The sequence below is a fragment of the Nothobranchius furzeri genome, chromosome 12 (genome assembly GCF_043380555.1).
Source record: "Nothobranchius furzeri strain GRZ-AD chromosome 12, NfurGRZ-RIMD1, whole genome shotgun sequence".
Lineage (NCBI taxonomy): Eukaryota > Metazoa > Chordata > Actinopteri > Cyprinodontiformes > Nothobranchiidae > Nothobranchius > Nothobranchius furzeri.
In genome coordinates this window covers 32,256,354-32,268,984 of record NC_091752.1, presented here as the reverse complement: position 1 = coordinate 32,268,984, position 12,631 = coordinate 32,256,354, and the positions used below count along the sequence as shown (strand labels likewise).

Genomic DNA, 12,631 nt, shown 5'->3' with positions numbered 1-12,631 from the left:
GTCACCTTTGGTCTTTAGCCTGGTGCGCTGCACAACCAGTAGGCTTTGATCACTGGATCTCAGGGACCTGCTGGGGGTGTAGGGCAGACCTGGGCATTTTACGGCCCGCGGGCCACATCCGGCCCTTTGGTTGACTTTGACCGGCCCGCGTAAGGTTAATTGGAAATTACAAAATAAATGTATTTTCTCATTTTACCTCATGCATGGGCTAAGGCTGCATTGCTTTTATTTTGAAGTTGTATTTTACGTGCACAATGACGCAATACGTATAGCAACAAGTACCCGCGGTTGACATGGTGATTGTAGCCTGAGAAATGTCCGCTCATGCAAAAAAAAAAAAAAAAAAGAAAGATGCCGAATGCAGGATTTTCAACAAAAATTGGACTGCTAAGTATTTTTTTTACTAAAGTCGGAGGTAAAACCGTGTGTTTGGTTTGCGGGGAGGAGATTGCCGTGTTTAAGGACTACAATTTGAGTCGGCATTACGACAAGAAACACTCGGAAAAATACAAGAACTTGTCTGATGCTGAGAGGGCATGGACATCCGAAGCTTTGCTAGCAAAGTTGCAAAAGCAGCAAGGCTGTTTTACTAAGCTTCACACATCCAGGGATGCAGCAACCAGGACCAGCTTTGTGATATCCCACAAAATAGCTAAAAACAGCGAACCGTGACCAGGAGGATCGAGGACATTGCGGGGAACCTGGAGCTTCAGCTGCAACGTGAAGTGGCAAGTTTTGACTTTTTCTCATTAGACGGGAGCTGTGATGTCCGGGACACAGCCCAGCTGCTCGTATTTGTCCGGGGGATAACGGACTTCAAGCTCACAGAGGAGCGGGCAGCAATGCGGTCGATGAGAGGGACAACGACAGGGAGTGATCTTTTTACAGAGGTAAATGCGTGCACGGACACTCTGGGATTGAAATGGGAGAGACTGTCACAGCCGGGCGTACACTGTGCGACTTTTTCACATTTTTGAGCCGATTTTCCAGTCGTGCGAGAAGCCACGACATCGGGGCGAGTTTTGCGCCGAGCGGTCGTGTAGTGTACAGGGGGTTACGAGAGGCGATTAACACCACGTGACCAGCCGCCGATCAGCAGTCGTGAGGTCGCAGGGACTTCTGGCGTGTTTGAAATTTCGCTCGTCCCTCGTGAGGGTATCGCACTGTTGAAGCGGCGCTGCGAGCAGCTGCAAACAGCTACGATCCAAAAAGTATCGGAACCGCTCACGGCGCATGCGCGCGCGATCCTGCATCAACGCCGGCCGGTCGCTCGCTATTTAACACACGCTCATAGGCGTCATTTTAACCGGGGACGCCGGGGACATGTCCCCGGCAAAATTTGTGATTGGCAGCTGTGTCCCCCCCACTTTCAAAAACGCCTGCTGATGAGGATTTTTGTTTTACCAGCTCAGATCTTATGGGTCGGCAACCTGTTCCCATCAAAGAGCCATTATTACCCATTTCCCATAGTAATTTTGGACGGACCTTAATAAGCAGCGACTTAAGTGAAGCAGGCAGGTCGCGCTAGAAAATGTCGTTTAAAAAGACGTCATAAATGTGTTCCCCCGTCCTTTTTATTTATAAAATATGAAGTAAAAACTCACAATTTAATTTACATTCATTTGTCATTAATTTGTAGTCTACACCCGTGCGTTAAGTGGACCATCTTCCAGTAAACGCAAAGCATCCAGCCCATCTCTCCAAATGCGTAAAATGTGCATCAGCCGCTAGTTAGGCCTGTCGCGCGCACCATCAGCTGATCGGCCCAGACAAGAGCAGAGCAAATAGAGAAAGAATAGAGGATAATTGTGTCTGGATGTGGATGGAGATTACATTTTACAGCAGCCTGATCATCATTTAAATACGTAAACCATCACCTGTCTTCTAGTCCACGCTATCAGCATTATTTTAATTGGTGTGTGTGTGTGTGTGTGTGTGTGTGTGTGTGTGTGTGTGTGTGTGTGTGTGTGTGTGTGTGTGTGTGTGTGTGTGTGTGTGTTCCACTTCAAACACTGGTCTAACCAACCAGACCAGCGTGTCCAGTAACATATTAATGTTACAATTAAACAGTTTCACTTCATGTAGGCTAGGAACGTTTCACCTGCCGTGGCCCGACCGCTTCTGCTCCACATAAACTTTGTGCATGATCAAATGTCTCTACGCGTCATGCGTCTCCATATTAGAGACGGAAACAAGCGCTGTTCAGCCAAAGTTTCATAATTTCATAAAAAGAACATTTTTCCAAGTGACACATCCCTCAGAGAGACCGGGTTTCCAGACTGTTTCAGTGGGAGGAAATCTTATCGCATGCGCCGTTCTGCACTGCGCTGCGAACCCCAGATCTTCAGCTCACTGTCCACCGTGGGCGCTCCGAGCCGTGCTGAACAGTGTCCAGTATAAAGCTCTGATGTTCTGATGGGAATATTTTACCTCCGCGATGTGCATTAACGATTAAAATGTCAGCTCATCCATGCGCATCAGTGTGCGTCGGGGTAATTCTTTCAAACCTAGCAACATCCTTGAGTTCATCTGTCAAAATAAACAGTCAAATGGAAATATCTGTAACCTGCCGTTTAACTGTTTTGCCTTCCTGTGAAGATTGTTGCAACGAGAAACAATTAAACTTGATTAACCCCAGAGCCACCCAGAGAACCAGAGCGCATGCGGAAGGTTCCTCCCACTGAAGCGAGTGTTTTCCAAACCCTGTCTCTCAGAGAGACTTGTCACTTAGAAAATGTTCCCTGATTATGAAACTTTGGCTGAATAGTGCTTGTTCCTGTCTCCAATGTGGCGACACATCCAGGAGCCTGTCTGAGGAGAATCCCAGAATCTCACATCCTCTTCAGCTCAGAATGCGCCTATATGATTACGCACAAGCGTGACGCGCCAACCCGGTCTCACAGTAAGACCGGGTTGGAACTGTTCAGGTTTACGCAGACAATCTTTATATTTAGAATTGGCATACAGATGTAAAATTAATGCAGTAAAATATAAAGCATTTTATTTAAATATCCATTCATTATTTTACAAACAGAGAGCCGCATCAGATGGATGGAAGAGCCGCATGCGGCTCCAGAGCCGCGGGGTGCCGACCCCTGTGCTAGCCTACTTTATTGTCCCCAGCAATTTTTAAACCCCACCCAAGTGTATGGTTATTGTCCCCAGCAATTCTGAAAACAAACTGACGCCCTTGCACACGCTGTTCTTTTTTGTTTCTACACGTTTTTTTTACTCACAAAGATTGTCAAGAAAGCGTGTTTGTCGTCTTCATGTCAAATTAAACTGATCACAAAACACAGATTCACTTTCTTTATTTCGTTTTCCTCATCCAACCCCCATAAATCCCTGTGTGTCCTCCTGCAGCACTCCCGAAGGACAACAGGCAAGACAAAAAAGTCTGACGTGTTGAGTAAAAACTGCTATTTTTAGCACATTTTTAGGGCCGACGTGTTGCTACCAGACGTACAGTGTGAGCAGTCAGGTCGCATGCGAGAACTGGGCCGTGAAGTGTGAGCACACGACTCGTGAGATCTGCTCTGCGAGGAAGTCGTACAGTTTGAGCTGAAGCTGAACGCTGCGAGTGAAAAAGTCGCACAGTGTACGTCCGGCTTTACAGGGAAAAATGTCGGACTTTTGAAACGCATGCAAGATAAAGTGACAGAAATCGATGCAGATCAAAAATAGGTGTTTTTGCATTGTATTATACACCAACATGTGTTGTGCAAGTCAGTGCTAAAAATCAACCATGTTACTGATGTTGTTACTAAAATAATAAACTTCATCAGGGCGCGGGCGATGAATCACAGACAGTTTGTGGCTCTTGTGGAGGACTCCACACAGCTGTCAGATGGCTCAGCCTGGGGAAAGTGCTGAAGAGGGTTTGGGACTCAAAAGCAGAGATTCAGGATCTCTGCTGGATTTCTACTCTTCTCTTAAGGAGAACTTTCCAAACCTGAAGAGACATGCTCAGAAGATGTTGGTTCTCTTCAGCTCTACCTACATTTGTGAACAAACATTATCAATGATGAAGTTTACAAAATCCAGGTAAAGATCCTCTCTCACTGATGATCATTTGTCAGCTGTGCTTCGCTTCTCCACCTCAGACATCCAACCTGACTTTGATGCACTCGTTAAAGCCCAGCAGAGACTAGATTTCTCTCACTGAATAAGAAAAAAATTGCTTAAAAACACAAAATAAGGTGTTTGGACCACAAATGTAGGCAACTAGCAGTGAACTGGGACACTTTTTTTAAACCTCTTTCTCAAGATCACAGTTCAGTGATTTTATTTTACAGACAATACTGTGTGTCTGTAGAATGCTAAGAACCTCTTTCCAACAATATTTGAAACTCAGAATGTGTTTTGGAGTGAATGTGACTGAAACTGTTAACTAATATAAGTCACAAATGTTTAACAAAAACCAAATGTGCACACTTTGTTTACCATTGCCTTGGGAAATTTGAATAAATCACATTTTTGTAAGCCAACCTCACTTTTTCCTTTTTGCTCATTTATAACATATAGTCTACTCTTACCAGCTTGAAGAAACAATGGTATTTACTGCTTTTTATAAGGAAATACCATTAATATTATGCATAATTGACTTCAGCCTTTTGGCCTGCGGCCCTCCACAATATTTTCTATTTCTCATGTGGCCCCATGGAAAAAATAATTGCCCACCCCTGGTGTAGGGACTAAGAAGATCACCAATGTAAGATGGTGCTTGTCCATGTAAGGCCCTATAGACCAGAACCAGGATCTTGAAATGAACCCTGAAGTTGACTGGCAGCCAGTGAAGCTGGAGGAGAAGCGTGGTGATGTGGGTGTGTTTGGAGCACTTGGTCAGAAGCTGAGCACAGGCATTCTGAACCACCTGTAGACGGTTCAGGGAGGTTCTGCTCAGACACGTGAAAAGAGTTACAGTAGTCTAAGCGTGAGGAGATGAAGGTATGGATAACTGTCTCAAGTTCAGAGCAAGACAGAATGGGACTCAGCTTAGCAATGTTCCTGAGATGGAAGAAGGAAGAGTGAACAAGAGAACTGACATGAGAATCCAGGGTGAGAGCTGGGTCAAAGGTCATGCCAAGATTCCTGACAGAAGGTTTGGTGTGGGAAGCAAGCTGACCAAGAGAGTCTCTGACTTTGGGAGCCAGCTTGTCTGGGGCACAGATGAGTATCTCAGTCTTATCTTCATTCAGCTGTAGAAAGCTCGCAGCCATCCAGGTTTTGATAGAGTCTAAGCAGGTGTGTAACAGCTGCAGCTTAGACATCTCATGGGGCTTAAAGGAGATGTACAGTTGGATGTCATCTGCATAAACATGGTAGGAGATTCCTTTGAGGGAGCTCAGGATGTGCTGAAGAGGAAGCAGATAGAGGAGTAAGAGCAGAGGCTCCAGCACAGAACCTTGTGGGACACCATGGGTAAGAGAGGTGGTGGAGGACCTAAACTTGGAGATGGCCACAGAAAAGGAGCGCTCAGAGAGATAAGAGGACAACCACTCCAGAGCAGATCCTGATAGGCCTACCCATTCTGTCAGCCTCTCCAGTAGCAGGTGATGGTCAACAGTGTCAAAGGCTGCAGTCAGGTCCAGCAGGACCAGAACAGAACCTTTTCCAAGATCTTGGAGATGAACGGAAGTTTAGAGATGGGTCTGAAGCTGCTATGGAGAGAGGGGTCGAGACTCGGTTTTTTAAGAAGCGGGTGGATTACAGCGTTCTTAAAGTAAGCAGGGACCTGAAACCTGAAACAGGTTGACCTGAAACAGTTCCTTGAAATTTAACACCTAAGAGAAGGTTGATCAAACTTTATATCAATATTATGACTTGATCATATATAGTTTTAACACTTTCAACTGAAAATATGTGTTTGCTAGAAGTGTAACATAAAATAACACAAATAATAAAAACACAATGATTTAAACATCTGTAACTGTTTTTTTTTTCAAATGCTTTCCTTTAAATCAATCCAAACACAGTAAGTGTTTCATTTCTTTGAAGCATAACTAAATTACACTGGCATTAGAAATCTATTAGATTAGTCACAGCCAGTAAAAACACAAAGCAGTTGCTTTTGGGTGTTTTTTTCTTGGCAGCTACACCAACCTTACCGAGTTCCAGTCGGTGGGACTGCACTACTTTTTTATTTGTTCCCCTGAGAAGCACAAATTTACGAGGCTGTAAAACACAGATGAGATAAAGAGCTTTACCAGTGTGTGTTGTTCACAGTAAAAATGACAGATTTGCCTTTTAAACAGTTACGATAGGCGGAAGACGGCAGACTAATTGGATTTTGTGTAACTGTTGAACACAGCCGATTTAGTTCCACCTCAGCAAACTACACCTGGAGAGGGTGCAGGACTCTAGACCAGTTTTATCAGGGAAGCATTCTCTTCCTGGCTAATTTCCTGGACAGCAGGACAGCTGTATAGCCTCAGCTGTGATAACACACACCCTAGCTGGGTTTGATGCTTGGTAAAAATCTGCTCCTTGGATCTAGATTTACAGAAAACTGGTTGGTTGTAGAGTTTCACCTATTAGTTCTAAACTCATAACTTTGTTCCTAACTTCCTCTTAGTGTAGCTTTGAAACTGCATGGGTCTAAATATGTTTTATTACCGTTTACCAACAGGCAGCTGCGCTTAATCATTCTCCATACCTCCACAGTCTGCATTTGTTTACATAAAACTTTAATTAGGTGTTGTGTTCTCCCAGCTCCCAGTTTTTCTGCTTTCTTGCAGAAAAAAAATGCTTAAAAAGTGACACCAGTGTTTGCTAAAAATCTGCTCCTATGTGTGAGGATGGGTTTTTTCCTTCTGCATATTATCATGAAGAACTGCAGCAGTCAGAGGATGACAGAGGTATCCTAACTTTCTCCCTGGGCGTGCAGTCAGGTTGACATCTGTTAGCAGGATCGCGTAGGCAGATGTAACCCAGAGGAATTCAGGCTTCGGAGTAGAGGTGAGGCTCATTTATATCAAAGGTCAGCTGACGGATTTCAGTTAATGACAACCTTAACTATCAAATACCGGCTGCATGAGTTATACTCTTTTTTTATATTCAGTATTCAGATACTTTATTAGGTACACTTTTAACCACTTTTTGCCTTTAGAAGAGCTTTCATTTTCCATAACATAGATTCAGTGAGATGTTCCTAAATATTACTTGGAGGTGTTGGTCCATATTGAACTGACAGCATCACAAATATACAACCAGGATGTGAACCTCCTGTTCTGCAGCTTCACAAAGGTTCTGGATGTAGATCTGGTGAGTGTGGAGAGTGCTGGAGTCCGGTGAACTCATTTTGATATGGTGTGAGCTTTGTGAAATGGTAATAATGATATTAATATTGCACATTTGTATGGCACTTTTCCAAATCCAGAACACCAAGACGCTTTACAATACAACAAGTCATACACACATTCACACACTTACTGTGACAGAAGCGAAGCTGCCACATAATCAGCACCACCAGTCCCTCTGACCACCACCAACATGCAACCTACTGATTACATGGTAAACTCCCAAACCCTGAGCCACCGCTGCCAGGTTGCTTTATCCTGCTGGAAGTAACCATCAGAAAATGGGTCAGCCACAATACTCAAGTAGGATGTGGTGTTTAAACAGACAGTTGGTACTCATGTGGCTTTCACACCTGGGTCGGCCCAGCCTACCCTAGTAGGCAAAAGGTAAACATCTTCTTTGACCCTTACTTCACACTGGAGGCGTCAGCGGCGCAGAACGGTTTACTCACGAGTTTCACTGGAAACTCTCAGCCATGGAGCTTCTTCTCTGCTGTGCTCCTCGCTGGACTCTCAAGATCACAAAATTCCTTGAGACTTCAGAGGTCACGGTTTGCAGGAGTGACTGCAGCTCGGAACCAGCGCTTCAGCCATGGCAGCGTGAAGACTGCTGAGAAGAGCACGCAGCGGTCTCAGTAAGAACGTAGAAAGCAGTGCTTCATATCAGCAACGCTGCTCACTGCCACTTTTGTTTACCAATTTACTAACAGTGTCCGCACATCTTTTGCCCCACCCACGTACCTGTAGACATCTGCTTTCCTGAGAGGGCTGTGTGAACAAAACTTGGCCACGCCGGGGGCGGGTCGACGCTACCAAGACTGGCCAGATGTGGAAATGCCTTAAGAGGCCCAAAGTGGGCAAAAACCATTTCCCTCAAACCATTACTACACTACAGTAGTCTGAAGCATTGATACAAGGCAGGATGGATCCATGCTTTCATGTGGTTGACACCAAATTATGACCTGACTATCTGAGACTCATCAGACTGGGAAAAGTTGTCTCCTGATGTCTAGTTCTGCTGATCCTGTATGAACTCTAGCTCATGTGTCAGAGGTATTCACATTGAATCCACGCTGCCTTTAACACACATTAATGCATTTGATCTTGCTAACGCTTCCCATGTGAGACGTATATGTCCTAAAGAAATGTTTCCATCTGCTGCAGCTTTTAACATGAAAGGAAGTTTATTGAGAACAGACTGTTTTACCTTTAATGGACATCCCACCTCCTTTCCTGAAGCGTGTCTGTGTTCCCTTATCAGCGGCAGTCCGTGTTATCCACTGGGGCTTTGGACTGTTCTCTGCAGTAGTTTAATCTGCATGGGCTGTCCTTGATCTCAGGCGTGGGTTTCCACGCTCAGGATCTCAAAACTCTTTTGTGAGAGTGTGCTTCATGGGCTCGTAAGTGGATTATGTGAGTCGACATGAGTGGTCAGAGACAGGTAGACTGGCTCCTGGCCCGTGAAAAATGAAAGCAGCTGACATTTGAAGGTGGACAGTCTGAGTGAAGTGGAGGCTCTGCTTTAACCCAGGGGTGGCTGTTAGAGGAGGATGTTTTTTGTGTGTGTCCTGTGTGCTTTGGAAATCTGTTTTCCTTAGGAAAAAAAGGATTTCTTTTCCATTGAATGCTTTCTCCGTTATCTCCAGCACCCTCAGGAGCAGCCTGTCTATAGTCTGCTAACAGCAGTGAAATATCCATGCAACCAAATCCCCCTTAGGCAAAGGAAAAACATCACACACACCCACACCTCTGTCCAAAGGAAAGCTCCACAAACACATTTTGTGTCATTTTGAAATGTCACAAATCCGCCCTGTCAAGCCTTGAGCTTTGCAGCCTCCACGCCCTGATGCGTTTGAAGACCTCGGTCTATCACTGCATAAGAATGTGCATGACATGTTTCTGTCTGAACCCAAGCTCTTCAAGCACCCCGATGCCACATCCTGTTTCTCTCCGCTGTGCCTACCAATCCTTTCTGCTAGCCGTCAGTCCCTGCCACTCCGCATCCGCATTCGTTTTTCTTTTTTTAGGCGAGAACATCCAACAAAGACGTGCTACACCCTCTTTTTCAGGAGTCTTATGGATGCTGCCTGTGTTAGCCACCATAACACACGGGGATCACTTTAGTGCTTTCTGTACAATGGATGGTCCTGTTGCTCCTGTTTTTACTCTCTGTTTCTTAAGATGTTTAGCAACATCAAAAGGGATAAAGGATTTTATATTGAGAGCACTGGTCTTGATAAAGGTCATAACTATTCCGGTGAAATTTGCAGGTCTGTTTCCAAACCTCGGAGAGAGACATTGAGCCGTCTTTGGCCACAGGATAAAATGGCTTCTTGACCCTCTGGGCAGACTTTAAACTGCTTACAACCATGAATAGCTGCTGTCCTTTTTATTTATTTTATCTGAGCTTGAAGGATGAAAGTCCAGGTCAAGACCTTGGATACCTGTTGCAACTCAGCTGTTCTCCTGGGTCTTAATAATCCCAAGTGCAAGGATTGTTTGCAGCTTGTGTCCCTCAATTGTACGTTTCTTGTATTTTTCTCGTCTTGCATCTGTCTTTACCCACGAGTACTATGTTGATTTTCAGTCTCTTCTCTTTTTTCCCAACCTTAATTCCGGTTATGCTTTTATCAGGAAGGTGATTCCCTTAAGCGTCTTTGCTCCATGCATTCTGTGCATTACAGTCTCATCTTTAAAGTCATAATGTTTTTATTTTATCCTCTCTCTTTGAAATTCAATTTGTTTTTTCAATCCAAACTGGAGATAAGTCAGCACTTTGAGAAAGTGATAGCTAGAAATGAAATTAATTCAGAAGAAATTACATGGTTTAAGGCTCCCTATTTTAAAAAAATATGGTTCACATACACACTTTGTTTTACAAACACACACACACACACACACACACACACACACACACACACACACACACACACACACACATAACTCGCCTTCATTCAAAATAACACCCTTCAGGCTGTTGCTTAAATTGTTCCTCTCCAGCCAGAATATGACTCTTGAAAGTGTTGCTGTCAGAGAAAATGCTTCTTTGGACATTTGAAGGACCATTTTGGTATTGTGTAGGACAGAAAATCTATCCAAGTGGAGCTCATATGATGCAATTAAGCCATTAAATCTGTGTGAAATGGCCTCTTGCAGTGAATTTTCTGTGTTCTTGGCCAGCAGGATAATCTACTTCACCTTTTTGGATTATTTCTTTCCAGTAAAAGCAAAATTACTATGCAAAATTTTGAACAGAAATGCTACATTGAATTTTTCTTCTTCTCTCTCTACTTAGGTATCCGTTCCCTACAGTGTTTAGCACATGCAGCAAGAAGGACCTTGCAGCCAGTCTGGAGAAAGGCGTGGGCATGTGTTTGTACAACATGCCGGAGGTCAAGGTGCTCTATGGAGGGCAGAAGTGCGGCAATGGCTATGTGGAGGAGGGAGAAGAGTGCGACTGCGGGGAGCCAGAGGTAAAATCAGCAGTCACCTTCTCCAGTCAGGTGGATCACACTCCACCTCTGAGGTCACACTGGGCAGCTCTGGGTAGCAAAGCAGGTGTTTGCTGTCAGCCGTTCCTGCATAAAGATCAGCTGTGCAAGATGGTACAAAAAAGGTCATCCTCGAAAAACTTCAAAGGGAATTTTTAGCCTTTCACTTTCTTTCTGGAACTGGAACTATGCCTTCAAGTGTATGTAATCCTTCTGAAATAGAGGCGCAAGAAATCGTTTTTTTGCTGGGATTGTTTCGGCTAATTCTAATAATCAAGGTGTTTTGTATAAAACCATGAACACCATGCTTTCTCCTGCTAGAACGCTATTTTCCTCTGTGTCTACTGGCCTGTGTAACCAAATTCTTCAGTTTTTTTTAGACAAGGTTGGTAAAATCAGAGCTCAAATTCTTCCTCCTTCCCATGTTCCTGTTCCTGTCATTCCCACTCATGGGCTATTCAGCAGTTTTCAACCCACCTTTCTGTCCTGTCTGGAAAAAACTATTGCTACTATGAAACCCCCGGGCTTTCCAGATGATGTGGTTCCACCTCGTCTCCTGAGAGATGTGCTTCCATTGATTGGCCAAAATGTGCTGGACATTATTAATGGTAGCTTGACCTTGGCTGAAGTTCCTCATGCCTTTGAAAATGCTGTTGTGCAGCCAATCTTGAAAAAACCTGGTCCTTATCCCACTAATTTCTCTAATCTCCAACCAATTTCCAAGTTACCATTTTTATCTAAGGTACTTGAGAAAGTCATACATGAACAGTTAGTACTACATCTTAATGGCCATCAAGTAATGGACATTTTTCATTCTGGGTTCAGACAACAGTACAGCACTGAAACAGCTCATGTTCCTGTGTTTAATTACATCTTTTCTGGCCTTGGATTTAGGGTTCCATGTAGTACTGGTACTTCTGGATCTATCTGCAGCCTTTTATGCGATCGATCATAACATCTTGATCTCCAGACGACACACTTGGGCTGGCATCTCAGGTTCGGCCCTAGACTTGTTTAGGTCTTACTTTTCTAGCAGGTCCCTCAGGGTCATGCTGGATGACTATTCATCCCAGTCACTCTCCCTTTCCTGGGGAGTTCCTCAAGGTTCCATCCTCGGCCCGTTACTGTTCTGCCTCTATATTCTGCCCTTTTGGAGCCATTTTCAGACAGCATGCTGTTTCATACCATCTATACGCAGACGACTGTCAAATATATTTTTTACTTAAACCCACTGACTCCACTAAACCTGTTTGATTGTCTTCACGATGTCAAGCAATGGCTGGCTGATAACTTCCTCCATCTGAATGATTCTAAAACAGAGGTAATCGTTTTTAGTCCCAACAATGTTAGAGCAACCCAGCAACCTGACCTCCACTATCTGTCTCCTAATGTTACTTCTGCTATTTCCAACCTTGGAATTAAAATAGACCCAGTTCTGAAGATGGATGCTCAGGTCAATAGCACAGTCAGGCCCTGTTTTTACCACCTCAGGCGAATTTTTAAATTAAAGCCCATCCTGAGTGTCTGTCTTCTACAATCTGTGATTCACACCTTCATCACTTCTCGGCTTGATTATTCCAACTCCTGCTTGTATGGCATCAGTAAAGCTGCTCTGTCTAGACTTCAGCTTGTCCAGAATTCAGCAGCAAGGTTCCTGACTGGAGCTGACAGAAGAGAGCACATTATACCCACTCTTAAATCACTCCACTGGTTGCCCGTTCAGTTCAGGATCAATTTCAAAATTCTGCTTCTTGCATTCAAATCTTTGAACAGACAGGCACTTCCCTATCTGTGTGAACTCCTCCATTACTACCACCCTCCTTGTGCTCTTAGGTCTGAAGA

The 12,631-nt window shown here is 44.2% G+C and overlaps 1 protein-coding gene across 2 annotated transcripts in view; it reads left to right on the top strand.

Annotated features, from left to right (window-relative positions):
* adam12b (ADAM metallopeptidase domain 12b) overlaps window positions 1–12,631 on the top strand; it is a 124,288-nt gene that overhangs the window by 88,185 nt on the left and 23,472 nt on the right. For both annotated transcript variants that reach the window (XM_015944850.3, XM_015944851.3), the window contains exon 12: window positions 10,594–10,771. In XM_015944850.3, the coding sequence (XP_015800336.3) occupies window positions 10,594–10,771 (178 nt within the window). The remainder of the gene's footprint in view (window positions 1–10,593; window positions 10,772–12,631) is intronic.